Source organism: Ranitomeya variabilis, chromosome 7, assembly GCF_051348905.1.
Source record: "Ranitomeya variabilis isolate aRanVar5 chromosome 7, aRanVar5.hap1, whole genome shotgun sequence".
NCBI lineage: Eukaryota > Metazoa > Chordata > Amphibia > Anura > Dendrobatidae > Ranitomeya > Ranitomeya variabilis.
Window position 1 is genome coordinate 8,672,331 of NC_135238.1, and position 18,388 is coordinate 8,690,718.

An 18,388-nucleotide genomic window follows, 5' to 3' on the forward strand; every position below is an offset into this window, starting at 1 on the left:
TAATCTGCTCCTGTATATAGTATATACCTGTATGTCATCTCCTCCTGTATGTAGTATGTACCTGTATGTCATCTCCTCCTCTATATAGTATATACCTGTGTGTCATCTTTCCTGTATATAGTATATATCTGTGTGTCATCTCCTCCTGTATATAGTATATACCTGTGTGTCATCTCCACTGTAAATAGTATATATCTGTATGTCATCTCCTCCTGTATTAGACCTCGTTCACACGTTATTTGGTCAGTATTTTTACCTCAGTATTTGTAAGCTAAATTGGCAGCCTGATAAATCCCCAGCCAACAGTAAGCCCACCCCCTGGCAGTATATATTAGCTCACACATACACATGTGACAGGTCATGTGACTGACAGCTGCCGGATTCCTATATGGTACATTTGTTGCTCTTGTAGTTTGTCTGCTTATTAATCAGATTTTTATTTTTGAAGGATAATACCAGACTTGTGTGTGTTTTAGGGCGAGTTTCGTGTGTCAAGTTGTGTGTGTTGAGTTGCGTGTGGCGACATGCATGTAGCGACTTTTGTGAGATGAGTTTTGTGTGGCGACATGCGTGTAGCAACTTTTGTGTGTCGAGCTGCATGTGACAGGTTAGTGTAGCAAGTTGTGTGCAGCAAGTTTTGCGCATGGCGAGTTTTGCGCGTGGCGAGTTTTATGTGTGGTGCCTTTTGAGTATGTGCAAGTTTTGTGTGAGGCAACTTTTGCATGTGTTGCAACTTTTGTGCATGTGGCAATTTTTCCGCGTGTGCAAGTTTTGCGTGTGGCGAGTTTTCCATGAGGTGAGTTTTGCACGTGTGGCGAGTTTTGCATGTGGAGAGTTTTGCGCGTGGCGAGTTTTGCATGTGGAGAGTTTTGCGCGTGGCGGGTTTTGCATGTGGAGAGTTTTGCGCGTGGCGAGTTTTGAGCGGCGACTTATGTGTTTCGACTTTTATGTGGCGAGGTTGGTGTATGTGTGGTGAAATGTGCGCTGAGGGTGGTATATGTGTTCGAGCACGTGGTAGTGTGTGGCGCATTTTGTGTGTGTGTTCATATCCCCGTGGTGGTGTGGTGAGTATCCCATGTCGGGGCCCCACCTTAGTAACTGTACAGTATATACTCTTTGGCGCCATCGCTCTCATTCTTTAAGTCCCCCTTGTTCACATCTGGCAGCTGTTAATTTGCCTCCAACACTTTTCCTTTCATTTTTTCCCCATTATGTAGATAGGGGCAAAATTGTTTGGTGAATTGGAACGCGCGGGGTTAAAATTTCACCTCACAACATAGCCTATGACGCTCTCGGGGTCCAGACGTGTGACTGTGCAAAATTTTGTGCCTGTAGCTGCGACGGTTCAGATGCCAATCCCAGACATACACACACACATACACACATATACATACATTCAGCTTTATATATTAGATATATACACACACACATTTTAAAATAATTGTAGAGTTAAAAAACTAAGATATTTGAAACACCTAAAATTAATGACCACATCAACCTAAGATTACACTGGATGTCATGAGATACTACAGCTAATAATGTGTACCAAGTAACGAAATGGTGGGATATTTTTTTTTTACTAACTCAGTTCACACATAAGTGAGACCAGATCTCTTTTTATAACAAAAATTATATGCAAAAAAGCAAAAACAAAAAGGAAGTGGGAAGGAAAAAAGGCTAATAGCCACAAACGCGGATAATGAAAAATTATTTCGGAGTCATGGCCTCCGACCTCATAGCAACTCCATATAAACAACTGTTATATCAATATATCAAACTGTATCAAACTAAAGTAATTTTAAGTGTTATATGTTTTTTCTATTCTGTCTTGAATAAAACTTTACCTTTTAAGTATAGTAAGGTTCTTGGTGGGCAATTCTTTCTGTAGGCTCAGCGTTTATACAGTGATGATGCGACTCTATGCTAAACATTCACTGTAACATCTATGAAGGTCAGACACCATCATAAAACACACAGATTACAGCCTGTCCATATCCTGGAGCATCCAAAAGAAGCGAATGATGTACTGTGGTCCCATTCTCAAGACAGAACAGAGACCGGCAGCCATCAAGCATTTATGGACTTTCCTGCGGATATTTCATGTCTTTGTGAGTGATTTAGCCTCTTACCTTCGCTTCTCTAGATCTGCGCGGACGTTCTTCACTTCATCTTTAGTGTTACCTTCTGAATACAGGTATGAACCTTCACTACAAATCAGGTCATAAAAAGCACAAAGCAATAAGGAAAGCAGAAAATGGCACTAAAAAATACTCCGCGTTAATGTATAACCGGCAGTGAAGAGTCAGAGCAGTGGCCGATATCAGAGCAATTCCTGGGAAGAGAACGAATCATCCTTCTAATGGATTTACATGAGTCAACTGATCACCTGCATGGTGCTGATCGATGGTTAATAACCTGTATAGGCCAGAAGAGCGCAAATCTCTGGGTGCAGAACCATCGTTAATGGGAAGCGAGGCAGAAGGTTATGGAGATTTTATCTGAGAATGCAGAATATATAAAAATATCTTGTCATGAGATGCGATCGTTCTGTGCACATAGAATATCTCGTTACTGGGACGATCTGCAGGGGATAAAATCGTTCGTTGATTAATGAGTCAACATAAAATCTATTACCCTCAAAGAATTATCATTTTGCTCATTTTAAGGGCGTTTGGTGTCCTGTTCAGAGAGCACAATTTGCTCGATTCCCTATGATTTGCCTTTCTATATCATTACACTGTGCTCTGCATAAGACATTTATATGCAGTCTGGATTCTCGGATAAATCTCCTCCAACCTCCTCTCTCGCTTCACTTTGGTCTGATGTTTGGACTTCATATTGATAACTGCAGGTAGTAAAAAATCGCTGTGAAATGATTATTCATTTGTCTTTCTCTTAGGCCATATTCAGACAAGCATATAAAAATCATCCAATCCTCTCAAATCTGACGATTTTCATCCACATTGTCATCTGTGTGTTCATATTTTACGTCTGCGTGCCATCCGCATTTACAGTGGGTCAAATAACTATTATGTCAAGTTTCTAAGTAAATCTATTTGCAAAGAGGCTATTGACATGAAATTCTCCCCAGATGTCGGTAACATCCTGTCCGATCCACACCAGAAAGAAATCACAACAGATGTCCATAAATTATATGTAATAATGAAAATGACACAGGGGAAAAGTATTGAACAAGTTAGCGAAATGTAATTAATACTTGATACAAAAGCCTTTGTTGTTGATGAAGCTTCAAAACGCCTTCTGTATGGAGAAACTAGTCGCAGGCATTGCTTAGGTGTGATTTTGGCCCATTCTTCCATATATACAGTGGGGCAAAAAAGTATTTAGTCAGTCAGCAATAGTGCAAGTTCCACCACTTAAAAAGATGAGAGGCGTCTGTAATTTACATCATAGGTAGACCTCAACTATGGGAGACAAACTGAGAAAAAAAAATCCAGAAAATCACATTGTCTGTTTTTTTATCATTTTATTTGCATATTATGGTGGAAAATAAGTATTTGGTCAGAAACAAAATTTCAACTCAATACTTTGTAATATATCCTTTGTTGGCAATGACAGAGGTCAAACGTTTTCTGTAAGTCTTCACAAGGTTGCCACACACTGTTGTTGGTATGTTGGCCCATTCCTCCATGCAGATCTCCTCTAGAGCAGTGATGTTTTTGGCTTTTCGCTTGGCAACACGGACTTTCAACTCCCTCCAAAGGTTTTCTATAGGGTTGAGATCTGGAGACTGGCTAGGCCACTCCAGGACCTTGAAATGCTTCTTACGAAGCCACTCCTTCGTTGCCCTGGCGGTGTGCTTTGGATCATTGTCATGTTGAAAGACCCAGCCACGTTTCATCTTCAATGCCCTTGCTGATGGAAGGAGGTTTGCACTCAAAATCTCACGATACATGGCCCCATTCATTCTTTCATGTACCCGGATCAGTCGTCCTGGCCCCTTTGCAGAGAAACAGCCCCAAAGCATGATGTTTCCACCACCATGCTTTACAGTAGGTATGGTGTTTGATGGATGCAACTCAGTATTCTTTTTCCTCCAAACATGACAAGTTGTGTTTCTACCAAACAGTTCCAGTTTGGTTTCATCAGACCATAGGACATTCTCCCAAAACTCCTCTGGATCATCCAAATGCTCTCTAGCAAACTTCAGATGGGCCCGGACATGTACTGGCTTAAGCAGTGGGACACGTCTGGCACTGCAGGATCTGAGTCCATGGTGGCGTAGTGTGTTACTTATGGTAGGCCTTGTTACATTGGTCCCAGCTCTCTGCAGTTCATTCACTAGGTCCCCCCGCGTGGTTCTGGGATTTTTGCTCACCGTTCTTGTGATCATTCTGACTCCACGGGGTGGGATTTTGCGTGGAGCCCCAGATCGAGGGAGATTATCAGTGGTCTTGAATGTCTTCCATTTTCTTATTATTGCTCCCACTGTTGATTTCTTCACTCCAGGCTGGTTGGCTATTGCAGATTCAGTCTTCCCAGCCTGGTGCAGGGCTACAATTTTGTTTCTGGTGTCCTTTGACAGCTCTTTGGTCTTCACCATAGTGGAGTTTGGAGTCAGACTGTTTGAGGGTGTGCACAGGTGTCTTTTTATACTGATAACAAGTTTAAACAGGTGCCATTACTACAGGTAATGAGTGGAGAAAAGAGGAGACTCTTAAAGAAGAAGTTACAGGTCTGTGGGAGCCAGAAATCTTGATTGTTTGTTTCTGACCAAATACTTATTTTCCACCATAATATGCAAATAAAATGATAAAAAAACAGACAATGTGATTTTCTGGATTTTTTTTTCTCAGTTTGTCTCCCATAGTTGAGGTCTACCTATGATGTAAATTACAGACGCCTCTCATCTTTTTAAGTGGTGGAACTTGCACTATTGCTGACTGACTAAATACTTTTTTGCCCCACTGTATCAACAGATTAAAATCGAAACGATCGTATAGTTTTCCTATGTTAATAATGGCGCTTTTTTTTCTTCCCCAACCCAATTCACCACACTCGTATGACGTGACATACTGCACTAATTGCCTCCCTGCCACTAGTAGATTCCATTGTCCTCCTGTAAAGTTTTGAGGACCCTGTTGATTCTTCAGCTGCCTTATCCAGTGTCTACAAGGCCCATAGGATTCTTTGAAATTTGTCCTAGGACAGATACTTTTGGCATGTAGTAGGTACATCTGCTGGTCTTTACCCTCACCTGTTATAGATGTGCTGCACTTGAGTTTGAGAAGTGATTTTCTTGTAGTAAAGCACCTGCTGATGTGGACAGTGGCACCACTTAGTTGCCCATGCTTTCTCAGTATGAGCTTTGAAGAACTTTGCAGTAAGCTCCACTGAATAAAGCCCACCATCTTCACGATGTTTCCTGACCCACCTAAACCTCTATCCTCCTCCCTAATCTGAATTAAAGGAAAGACGATAGCTGAGATTAAACTGTTCTTTTTTGCTTTGTAAGGGATTCGGTCTTGAGGCTTCTGACCTGCTTCCCCCCTTTTCACTCCCTCATTAAACCAGCACTATCTCTATGATCTGTCTCAATGAAGATATCAGGATGTGATCTGTCATTCTGCATTATTTATATTTCTACCCTGGACTATTGCGCTTAATTTTGAATTATATTAACTATTGCAAATAATATGTATATTCTTATATTCGGCACTAGCGATAGGTGTACAAACTGCATAAATAAGACCATATCTGGCATGAAACATTTTTTCATTCCATTTAATGTATGTAATGCTGTAAACATGTTCCCTAAGCCTGGCCTATAATTTGTGCATAGGTCTGCCCACATACTGGAGGCCAAACAGGAACTCCGGCAAACAAATATTAGGGGTTCCATAGGGTTACCGGGATCGCACTCCATGATCCACATTATTAGGCTTCTTTCACACTTCAGTCGTTTGGCGTCAGTCACTTCCGACAAAGTGACGGATCGACGGATCCGTCACAATTGTTGAAAAAACGGATGTAACGGATCGTTTTTTTTGACAGATCCGTTACTCGGGGGTTGTATATACTTTTTGGAGCATGCGCAATTAAAAAAACGGATTGGGGCGACGGATCCGTCGAAATGACGGTCGCGACGGATCTGTCGCCCATAGGCGCCCATTCTATAAAATGACGGACGCGACGGATCCGTCGCGATCCGCCATTTCAACGCAGACAAAAAAACGTTGCAATGACCGTCAATGTCTAGATGACATCCGCCAAATTTTGACGGATCCGTCGCATGACGGATGGAACGGACGACCATCCATCACAATCCATCGCTAATGCATGTCTATGGGGAAAAAAACGGATGCGTCACAAAAAAAACGGATCCGTTTTTTTTTTTCTGCTGTGCCGAGAAGGACCTTCGTGACGTCACGGTCATATGACCGCGGCGTCATCACGGTCATGTGACCGTGATGTCACCGCAGGTCCTGTTCACACAGCAACTGAGACCGGGGACGGCCACGTGCAGCGCTGAGAGGTGAGTATAACATCATTTTTTATTTTAATTCTTTTTTTTACACTATTTATACTTCCCAGGGCCTGGAGGAGAGTTTCCTCTCCTCCACCCCGGGTAGCAACCGCGCATTATCCGCTTACTTCCCGCAACGTGGGCACAGCCCCATGTGGGAAGTAAGCGGTTCAATGCATTCCTATGGGTGCAGAATCGCAGCGATTCTGCACAAAGAAGTGACATGCGGGTTGTAAACCGCTGCGTACACTGCGGTTTGCGGTTTCCATAGGGTTTAATCCCAGCCCCGCACTCTGCATAATGCATAACACACTGCGGGGTCGGGATTCACAAGCAGGGCGGCCGCACAGGCGCAGTCTGCAAGCCTGGCTGTGACGTCAGACGGCCAAAGCTCACTGCGCCTGCACCAGACAGTACTACACAGCGCAGGCGCCGGATTTCATGTGAAAACAGCACGGAGGGGGCGGTGCCCGGCACCCCTGAAGATTTGAGTGACGGCAGTGTGGCGTTTCAAGCAGGGGGGTGAGTACCTGCCTACCTGGCGAAAGACAGGTATTTTGGAGAAGTTATAAAACGCTTTATTTTGGGAATACATGCACCAAAAGTCTAAAAGAGCCACCTTGTTAGAAAGCAGCATTACTGCTGCACAAGGTGGCTCTTTTAGTTTATAACGGCTGGAGGGGGTGACAGTGTCCCTTTAAACATAAAAAAATGCAATTTTGGTATATTTTTTAAGCCACGATGGCTTTGGCAACTGGTGGCATCAATTTATGATTTGTTATCAGTGGGCCTAAAGTGGGTTTTAGTATGGAAAATACCATCAATATATATAATTGCTGGGAGACACCTTGTATATAAGGCACCTTCCCCTATTGGGAGATGCCTGAGCAACCCATATAGTTCAGTTAGGTGGTTTGATGTGCAACTGTATGTTGCCAGGTCCTCCTTTCCTAGTCTGTTAGTGTCCCATTTCCCATATCCTGTGTTCCCGTTTGTCCACCATAGTTAGCCCTTGTTTCCTGCAACCACTTCAGCAGTGTCCGAATCCTTAAACAACATCTGCGGAAACTGTCCCAGTGGCCGTCCTGCCCGCACAGTGTGAACTTGTCCCAAGTGGCTGTCCTGTCAGAAATTGTCCCAAGAGGATGTCCTGCATTGTGTTAGAATCTCTGCCCTTTGGGGTCAGCAGCTACTGCCGGACATCGCCTTGGAGTGGCACCAGGTAGCTATCTGCTGCACAAGTCTGGCCTCACCACTAGAGGCTCCAGCAAACACGACACACCCAGGGTCACACCCATCCAGGGTAAGTCTGGTCAGTGGCACAGTGGGTCCACAAACCATGGACCATTGGATTGTTAGGAGCATAACAATCACATTATTAACTTACAACGAGAGGAAAGGAAAAATGTACTCTGTACAACAATAATGTTATAAAAAGTGAGAAAATTCACTAACCTGTGAAATTGTGCTATAAATCAGCACATGGCAGGCCAGGTTTTATGAGCAGTCAAAAGAGATGGGTGGGAATGACTGCTCTCATATCCCCACCCTAGGGGCATGGATTGGCAGGTTCTTCAGCAGGAATGTGAAGTGCTCAATGGCTTTTGGGGCAGCATAGGTCCAAGTTGCTATGGTCTAGTCGGTGGTTACGGCCATCTCAGATCACAGGTCCCTCCTTATTCGGTAATCTATAGCGCTTACCGAACAAGCTGCAGAGGGAACCCGGATACCCGGATTGCTCCTGTTGATCAGCTGTTCGGGGCCACAGCTGCATGTGTCGCGGCAGTGTCACTGTCACAGCACATGAGCCGGTTTGTTGGGCTCTCCATGCATGTGCATGTACAGCTGATCAGCCGGAGCAATCCAGGTATCCGGGTTCCCTCTGCAGCTTATTCGGTAAGCGCTATAGATTGTCGAATGAGGGACCTGAACATATTCGCTTATCTCTAGTCAGGATCTCTAGTCTGTACAGCACCCGGCAGGGTCAGTTTCACTTTTTAGTGTTAGCTATTTTGCTGAGTGAGTTACTCCACTCTCATAACATTTATGCATTGACTTCTGGGTTCACTTTACTACTTTTTCTTTTCAGACTTACGTGCTAATAAGGTATATTCAACGTGCATTCAAAGATTAAATCCAGGTCAAAAAACAACTATTTATCCGTTACGTTTAGACTCGCCCCAATAAGGCATACCGATATGAAATTTTATGATATCTAATTTGCATTACAGTCACAGATAATGAGAAGGGATTTTTCTCCGGCTTCTTCCTTGAAGAACTTCAGAAGGATAAAGTTCAAAATTCCTCATGTTATCTCTCTGTAGTGCAACACAGGCAAAATGTTATCATTTATGTCCACAAATGTTCTTCTGTCACTACCTGAAGCTGCATCCAGATGTCTCTTCTTTACAATGCCACATATTATTGGAGAAGGTAAACCCTGTGGTTTGTTCCCAAGGCAGGAACATTCAATGACTTATTGCTAGCATCAGTACTTGGACGAACCATTGCCTTCCAGGTAAGTCTGTCTTATGAGCATTGAATTGTCATTAGGATTGGAGGAATAATAGAAAACAATGGTGTTTTGGATCTTTTATATTTTGCACTCTTTGCACTACAGGATTTTTATGCCATGACCCCAACTATTACATAAGTCCCGGTGCTGTCTACATCATTAAGACTTCTTTAGCTATAGGTAAAACATCAGGTGAAGACCCCAGGTGAAGCAGAATCCATATTCAAGACCCCATCCAGGCTGAGCTGGGTCTCACCTGAGCTGGATTATAAGCCTCCTCCTAATTATACCAAACGAGTAACTCATTCTTTACAATCTCTCAACCCCTTGTATATGTAAAATATTATTTATAACTAATTGTCATTACTAGTCATCACATAAAAGTTTTCAGCTTTTCTAACTGCGGTGGACCTATGCATTTTTCAGCCGTACTATGCAGTGATGAGTTCTGCCATTGTATCAGTCATTACTACCTGTGGTAGACAGATGTTTCAGGGTATGTGCACACGTTCCAGAATTTTTCATGTTTTTTGCTCATTTTTTCGGCGGTTTTCCGCAACAATAACGCTTAAAAGACACAAACATTAAGCATCACATCATTTTGAATGCATTCCGCAATTTTTGTGCACATGCTGCGTATTTTTCCGCGATAAAAAAGCATTGCGAAAAAATATGCAGCATGTTCATTATTTTTGCGGATTTTTCGTGCATTTCCCGCTATTTAATGCATTGGGAAGCTCCGGAAAAAAATGCGAAAAATTGTTCACAAAAATCGTGCAAAAACCGAGAGTAAAACGCGTGCGGATTTTCTGCAGAAAATTTCCGGTATGGTTCAGGAAATTTCTGCATAAAATCCTGACGTGTGCACATACCTTCAGACTTCATCGAGCCAGGCTTTTGTGCGTCAGTACAGGTGCCAGTCTTGATGAAGGGAGTACAGCAGTAAGGGTTTGTTTCCACTATCCGGAGCAGAAAACTCGCTCCGCCCCCTTCTGTACGCGTGGTGATTCCGGATGTGTTCATTGCACACATCCGGAATCTCCGCACCCCATACATAGGGCCCTGTTATTTACCTTGCGGAGACGGAGCGTCGCCGCAATGTAAACAGATATGCTGCGATCTAAAAAGACGCGCCGCATGTCTGGAATCGCAGGGCCGCCGGATGAGTGTTACCACGCATAGTGGAGACGGGGTTTCATAAAATCCCCTCCACTATGCTGTAACATCTGGATGCTGCGGGTTGAACGCTGCGGCTCCACGCAGCTATTCCGGATGTAATCCGGCCTGTGTGCACATACCCTTAGATGGGCCACATTCATATAGAAGCATTAACCCCTTCATTATCTTGGGATTTTCCATTTTTGCTCCCCTTCTTCAAAGAGCCATAACTTTTTCATTTGTCCATCAATATGGCCGTGTGAGGGCTTATTTTCTGCAGGACAATTAGTACTTTTGAACAACACCATTGATTTTACCATATAGTGTACGGGAAAATGGGAAACACAATCTAAATGCGGTGAAATTGCAAAAAAAAAGTGGTAAAAAAAATCCAAAATTTGTAAGAAAAAAAAAAGCACCATTTTCCAAGACCCATAGCGTCTTCATTTTTTGGGATCTTTGGTTGGGTGAGGGCTTATTTGCTGAACAGACATTTTTATTGATACCATTTTGAACTTGTTATTGTCGGTTATCGCAAAAAATGTAATTCTGCTGTTTTGAATTTTTTCTTATTACACCGTTTACTAATCGAATTAATTCCTTTTATATTTTGATAGATCGGTGATTCTGATCACTGCGATACCTAATATGTGTTTTTTTTTTTATTTTGAATGGGGCAAAAGGGGGGCGATTTGAACTTTTATATTTTTTTCAATTTTTTTAATTTTTTTTTAAACTTTTTTATTTAATTTTCACTGTTTTCAATAGTCTTCTTGGGAGACTAGAAGCTGCAATCATCCGATCGCCTCTGCTACACATAGGGCTTCAGCATAGCAGATCTGCAATGACAACCACAGGGCTCTCCTGCAGACCCCTGGTTGTCATGCCAACACATCGGCGCCCCACGATCATGTGATGGGCCGCCGATGGGTGGGGTTTATGATGGCGTACTCATGTTAAAAAGTCATGTTAGTGAAAAACTTAATTTTTTTTCTCTCTTCACAGCCTGATGTATACAGTTTTGTGAAGCGCCTGTTGTATCAACATTCTGACTGCATTCCTATTTAAATCCATGGGGCTATAGCTTGTATAAGGCCGGGATCACGCAGGCGTATAACATGGCTGACTGCTGTCTGATGTTTTATTAGTGTTATACTATGGGGCAGTGCAGATCAGCGATTATTGTCTCATGCTGACTGGCAGCGAGACTCCGCTCACACACACCCATAGAAGTCTATGGATTCATGTGAAGCATCAGACTGCACTCAGATGTCATCCCAGTGCAGTCTGATAAGCGCGGAGACCGGCAATGGAGGAGATGGAGAAATTACTTTTACCATCAGCTGAGCTGCCATTGTTTCATGTGAGAGTTCTGAGCACAGAGCATAGACACTCGGATCCCGCTCGCAGCAGAGCTTGAGCCAAGGGTCAATAGCGTATCGCATCGAATGTCAAATGCTAGTGTGCTTCCAGCCTAATTGGGTTACTTTGGGGGGAATCTTCTTTTATATCAAATTAGAAGTGTATCAGACTTGAAACGTCCTGTGCTTTGGAACTGCAGACTCCGAATGAACTTTTATTGATGCTAAATACTAGAAACATTGCAAAGTTCAAGGCTATGTTCACACACTGCAGATTTTGCTGCGGATCCGCAGCGTTTCTGCAGCTGTGGGTCCGCAGCAGTTTCCCATGCTTTTACAGTACAATGTAAACCTATGGGAAACGCAATCTGCAGTGCACATGCTGCGGAAAAAAATGCGCGGAAACGCAGCATGTTAATTCGTTGTGCGGAATCCGCAGCGGTTTTACACCTGTTCCACAATGTAAAACCACAGTGGAATCCGCACAAAAACTGCAGTATATCCACGATAAATCCGCAGGAAAAATGCAGTGTTTTTGCCCTGCGGATTTATCAAATCTGCTGCAGAAAAATCCACAGTGGACCATTCTACGTGTGCACATACCCTAAAGGGGTTTTACGATTTCAGCTTCTTTTTTACTTCATTGTATTAGCTATAGTAAAAATAATAAAATCAGCTGCTGCAGCACAAGCACCAGAGCAGCGGCAGAGGATGCATGAACTTCGGGAGTGCGTGTAACGGCTGATCATTATTTTTAATTACAGTCACAACAAATTAGTAAAACAAATTTAAGTACAGAACATTACAGAAAAAAATGTCCTTTTGATAAAATAAGAATTTTGTCTTGCAGAATTCAGACAACAGCGTGGGGGAGCAGGAGCGTCTGCATCATCAATGTAAGCACAATTTCATCTTTGACCTCGAGTTTGTCCTGGAGTGCAGCTCTTAGCTCAGTGGTCAGCGCTGCTCCTCTGCAGCTCTGAGCTCCTCTGGGGATTGAATCTATGCAAGGACATCATCTGCAACTGCAAGGAGTCTGTATCTGATCTGCATTGAGGCAGGAAACAAAGATTTCCTGCTCTATAGTCACCTGTCTTCTGAGACCGACAGTGGGGAAAATAAGTATTTGATACTCTACAGATTTTGTAAGTTTTCCCTCCTACACAGAATGGAGAGGTCTGTCATTTTTATCCTAGGTACACTTCATCTGTGAGATACAAAATCTAAAGATAAAATCCTGAAAATAACATTGTAGGATTATTACATAATTAATTTGCATTTTATTGCATGAAATAAGTATTTGTAACAACAGAAAAACAGAATTTAAAATTTGGTCGAGAAACTTTTGTTTGCAATTACAGAGCTCAGACGTTTCTTGTAGTTCTTGAGCAGGTTTGCACACACTGCAGCAGGGATTTTGGCCCCCTCCTCCATACAGATCCTTGTTTTCTGGGCTTTCTCTGGGTAACACTTAGTTTCAGATTCCTCCAAAGATTTTCTATTGGGTTCAGGTCTGGAGACTGGCTAGGCCACTCCAGGACCATGAAATGCTTCTTACGGAGCCACTCCTTAGTTGCCCTGGCTGTGTGTTTTGGGTCATTGTCATGGTGGAAGACCCAGCCATAACCCATCTTCAATGCTCTCACTGAGGGAAGGAGGTTATTGGCCAAAATGTCACGACACATGATCCCATCCACCCTCCCTTCAACACGGTATTAGTCGTCCTGTCCCCTTTGCAGAAAGGCACCCACAGAGTATGATGTTTCCTCCACCATGCTTCACGGTTGGGACAGTGATCTTGGAGTTGTACTCATCCTTATTCCTCCAAACACAGAGAGTGAAGTTGATATCAAAAAGTTCTATTATTTTGGTCCCATCTGACCACAACTCCCATGCCTCCTAAAGATCATCCAGATGGTCATTTCTGAACTTTAAACACGCCTGGACATGTGATGGCGTAAGCAGTGGGACCTTTCGTGCCCTGCAGTATATTAATACATGATTGCCTAGTGTGTTACTAATGGTAATGTTTGAGCCTGTGGTCCAATCTCTCTTTTGGTCTTTGACCAGGTCCTCCCGTGTAGTTCTGGGCTGATTCCAGACCTTTCCCTGAAACATCCTTTCCCCACGAGGCAAGATCTTGCATGGATCCCCAGACCAAGGAAGATTGACAGTCATCTTGTGTTTCTTCCATTTTCTAATAATTGCTCCAACAGTTGTCGCCTTCTCACCAATCTGCTTGCCTATTGTCTTGTAGCCCATCCCAGCCTTGTGCAGGTCTACAATTTTGTCTCCAGTGTCCTTAGACAACTCATGGGTCTTGGCCATGGTGGAGAGGTTGGAGTGTGATTGAGTGTGTGGAAAGGTGTCTTTTATACTGGTAATGAGTTTAGACACATGCAGTTAATACAGGTAATAATCAGTGCAGAGTAGGAGCGCTTTTTATTGTTAGATTCTGTTTCTCACAGGTAAAGTGTACCTACGATAAAAATGACAGACTTCTCAATTCTTTGTAGGTGAGAAAACTTGCAAAATCAGCAGTGTATCAAATACTAAATTTCCTCAATGTATGATTAAAGCTGCAGTCATTTGGCTGGAATAGATGCCATGAGATGGGTCTTGGATCATTACAGTCACTCGATCACTGAAGCGAATCACAAGCCCGGCAGTCAACTGAGCAAAGACCATGACCAAGAACATCTCTTCCCATCCTGGCGCAAAACATTGGAGAGACCAACACATCAGCCACGGGGGTTAAAGACCCTTTCAATCTATGTGAAGCAAATTAATCTGAGAGTATCACCCTTCATTTCATAAAAACATTGTTATTTTTTATATGTTTGTCATTTTCATCTTGTGTCTTTTGATAGCTAACAAATCTTCAGTAAGGATGTCTAGAGATGGACAACGTCCACCAGTGCCAAAAAAACCACCCAACATTTCAGGTGTGTCCTAAAGGATTGTCAATCACCATATTACATCTTTCATTTAATTACAATCCCAAGTTTACATCAGTAGGTGCCATTAACGAGACCAGAAGGGGCTCCATCGCTCCTTATTCCATAGTTGTACTATCGGCGACATCTAAGGTTAAACTTTCATGGTTTCAGGCAGGAGCCTGGCTGTGTGTTACAGATCATAGTGCATTATTCTGCGATATTATATTTTCACCTTTATATATTACTTTGCTGGTCAGTTAAGAGTTAAAGAATAACTGCTTTAATTTTTGCTTCATAAATCAATAGCACACATGAAAATAAGGAACTTTATAATACAACTATGCCTTATCATAGACATCTGCATCTTGCTCCATCTTGACTGATCCTTCAGTGTAAATTCATGGGTAAAATCTATATTCACTGAAGACAAAAATTCATATTACTGAAATAGAAGATGGCAGTTGGTGCTTATAAGATTCTATGGCGAGGGAAGGAGAGGGATAATGCGGCTCTGGAGGCCGACACATTCTGCTGCAAGTTCTCCTGAAATGACAGTTACACATCTACACTGAACTTTAAGAACACCAACTGTTAACTCCCATAACGGGAAAACCTGTATTCACTGAAGACATATTTTACCTGTGAATTGAGTATTTTGAGAATGAATGATCGGTCCAAGAGGAGAAAGAAATGGATTTCTCTAATAAAATATATTACTAAGTTGCTTATTTTCAGGAGAACGATTCATTTATTAAGTGAAAATGAAATCAACAGTTACTCTTTCAGCAAACAGTCCACTGTGAGAAAAGCACAATACTAATGTTATTTTCTACTCTGAATGCATGTGCATTACCCTCCATGTCGGGCCGTGTGACAGGGATAAGCTCCACCCAGAGGGTTCACTTAATTAAAAATGAAGCCAATTAAGCTGAGACTATTGTTCATCATCTGCAAATATCAAAGTTTTCTTATATTTATAATGTTCATTTTGTCTCTTGCAAATTTCCATTGTGGATGTGTGTAAAGGAAAACCTCCCCCAGTGCCAAGACCACGGAATATTCCAGGTATGAGCTAAATCATTTTCAATTAATGTGACCATTTATATTACAATCCCAATGTCACAGCTCATTTGCCAGGTGACTAAGGACCAGGGACTGCTTCCCTGTTCCTAACTCTAAGGGGGCGCCTTATCTCTTCCTATTCCCCATGTTACTTCTGAAGGTGAAGCTGCTGGGGCCACGTACCTTGCCATATTTCATGTATTCACCCTCCGTCTGTTCCTTTCCCCCAACCAGGGAAGACGGGAGCTGCCGTGCACCGCAGTACACCAACCATACGAACAAGGCAATACGAACAAGGGCAATGAGAATACCAGGCATACAAATATTCAATTGCATATAACAGAGGAATTTTCCAGTGAGTGGAGGATGGGGAAAAACCATAGTAGAAGAAGGAAAGGGAATTATCACACTTACTAAACCAACCAACAGTCACTGATAAACCCACCAAATGTCTTCTCATATAAACACCTCTCCTCCAAGCCATGCAGCATAAGATAACTCTGACGATGTGTGTCAGTCAGGACCCAGATTATATAGGGGATAGGAGTGGCTAACCGAGCTCAGCTGAGAGATCAGACTCCCAGAGCTCCCAACATGGCTGATTAACCCCTGTACCACCAAAAGAAATTAACACTGTTTAAAAAGAAGGTGAAGTGCTTCTTTTCAGGGCAGGAGTAGGAGCAATCAGACACTGCGGTCTTCTGGCTCCTCTATCTGTCACGGTACCCCTGTGACAGTACCGCCCTTCTACAAGGGACTTCCGGAACCTCAGGACCAGGTTTATCAAGGTGTGCCACATGAAAAGACTGGATCAGTCTAGCCGCATGGACGTCAGATGCTGGAACCCATACTGATGCTGAAGCGACTGACGAAATAAGCGAGAATCCATGATTTTTGCTATCTGAAATTCTAAGTTTCCATCCACAATGACAGAGGATGGCGGTAGCGGTGATGGTACAGAAGACACAATATATATTTTGAGGAGAGATTGATGAAACATATTATGGATCCTAAAGGTAGGTGGCAGAGCAAGTCGGAATGCTGCGGGATTGATGACAGCTACGACCTTATAAGGACTGATAAACCTGGGACCCAGTTTCTAAGATGAAACCTTCAACTTAATGTTCCTAGAGGACAGAAACACCAAGTCACCAACACAATGGTCTGAACCCACCAAACTTCTCCGATCAGCCACACTCTTATATTTGATACCATCTTCTTCAAATTATCAATATTCCTTTGCCATATAGATGTAATAGATGATGAAAACTGCTCTTTTTCAGGTGATTCTTATTAAATGAGCTGAACTGAGGATGAAACCCGTATGCCCTGAAGAACGGGGACTTACCAGTAAACTTGTCACTACTATTATTTAGCCCAAATTCAGCTAGAAGTAAGTAGGTAACCCAAGCCTCCTGATTCTGAGACATAAAACAACCAAGATAAGTCTCAAGATTGCAGATTGCAGGTGAAATGCAGAAGAGAACGACAGGTGGATTCCCAAACGGGTGCAAAACGCCCTCCAAAACATGGAAATAAACCAGTCAGAAACAAGATCAGTCGGGATCCCAAGTCACTTTATAATTTCCCTGAAAAAAATTTGCGCCAAGGACTTGGCATTCAGTAAAGCTGGTATTGCAATAAAATGAGGCATCTTACTGAATCTATCCACCACCACCTAAATTACAGTATTCCATGCCGACACAGGTAGATTCGTGGTAAAATTGACCAGCAAGTGAGTGCAGGGTTTACAGGAAATCTCCAATGGTTGGAGAGACCCCGACTGGGTGAGAATGAGAGGTCTTAGAACATGCACAGACACTGCAGGAGGCTACATACTCCCCGACACCCTGATGAACCTCTGGCCTCCAAAAACTCAGAGTAAGAAGATCAGTGGTGGTTCTATTACCAGGATGTCCGGCTAAGACCAAATTGTGATGTTCACTAAGGATTCTTAAGATTAAACAGAATCAAATAGCTTACCAAGCTGGTAGGCAGCAGGGGCATACCTCTGAGTGACAACTTCTTTTCAAGATCGGAGCATATAGATGATATAACCACCCCTTTTTGTAGAATAAGAACCAGTTCACAATTATTTCCACCCCAAGGAAAACAACAAGATAAGGCATCTGCCTTAATATTTTGTTCCCTGGTCATCTATATGTGACAAAAAAGTTAAACCTGGTCAAGAACAATGCCTATCTTGTTAAGGCGTTAGACATTTTGCAGATTCTAAATATACAAGATTCTTATGATCCGTGATCACCATAACCAGATGAACTGCTCCCTCCAAGAAATGACGCCACTCTTCAAAAACCCACTTTATTGCCAAGAGTTCCCTGTTACTGATGTCATAATTTTTCTTAGTAGATGACAGCTTTTTCAAAAAATATGCACATGGACGCCATTTACCATGAAATGCACCCTGCAACAGTACAGCCCCCACTCCCACCTCAGACGCGTCAACCTAGACGATAAAAGGTTGAGTGCCATCAGGCTATATGAAGATCAGCACAGATACAAAACACCTCTTCAAGGTGTCAAATGCCTTCCTGTCCAGATTGTACCACTTGGAAAAGTCTGTCCCCTTTCTAGTCATATCCGTCAGTGGTTTGGCTACAATCGAAAAGTTTTTGCTGAACTTACAGTAGTATTTGATGAAACCTTAAAAACCTTTGTAATGTTTTCAAATCCTCAGGATGATCCCAATCCAGTACCACCCGGACTTTTGCCGGTTCCATGCAACAACTGGTTTACGATAGCACATATCATAGAAAAGGGATCTCCTCAACTGAGAACATACATTTCTCCTGTTTGACAAATAATTTATTGTATCTGAGTATTTGTAAGACCTGCCTGACATGTT

At 42.6% G+C, this 18,388-nt stretch overlaps 2 protein-coding genes across 5 annotated transcripts in view; one reads left to right on the forward strand and one right to left on the reverse strand.

Annotated features, from left to right (window-relative positions):
- The window catches only part of LOC143785147 (interferon-induced very large GTPase 1-like), a 29,749-nt gene extending 27,554 nt beyond the window's left edge, over positions 1-2,195 (reverse strand). The window contains exon 1 of the mRNA XM_077273831.1: positions 2,130-2,195. The gene's annotated coding sequence lies outside the window, so the exon portion shown is untranslated. The remainder of the gene's footprint in view (positions 1-2,129) is intronic.
- Positions 1-18,388, forward strand: part of LOC143785148 (up-regulator of cell proliferation-like) — a 44,367-nt gene that overhangs the window by 9,031 nt on the left and 16,948 nt on the right. The window contains exons 1-4 of one of the 4 annotated variants that reach the window (XM_077273835.1): positions 8,851-9,005; positions 12,372-12,417; positions 14,392-14,466; positions 15,487-15,525. In XM_077273835.1, the coding sequence (XP_077129950.1) occupies positions 14,412-14,466; positions 15,487-15,525 (94 nt within the window). In that variant the 5' untranslated portion in view covers positions 8,851-9,005; positions 12,372-12,417; positions 14,392-14,411. Of the gene's footprint in view, positions 1-8,850; positions 9,006-12,371; positions 12,418-14,265; positions 14,467-15,484; positions 15,526-18,388 lie in introns of those variants that run through there. The other 3 variants (XM_077273833.1, XM_077273834.1, XM_077273836.1) reach the window with 3 other exon arrangements.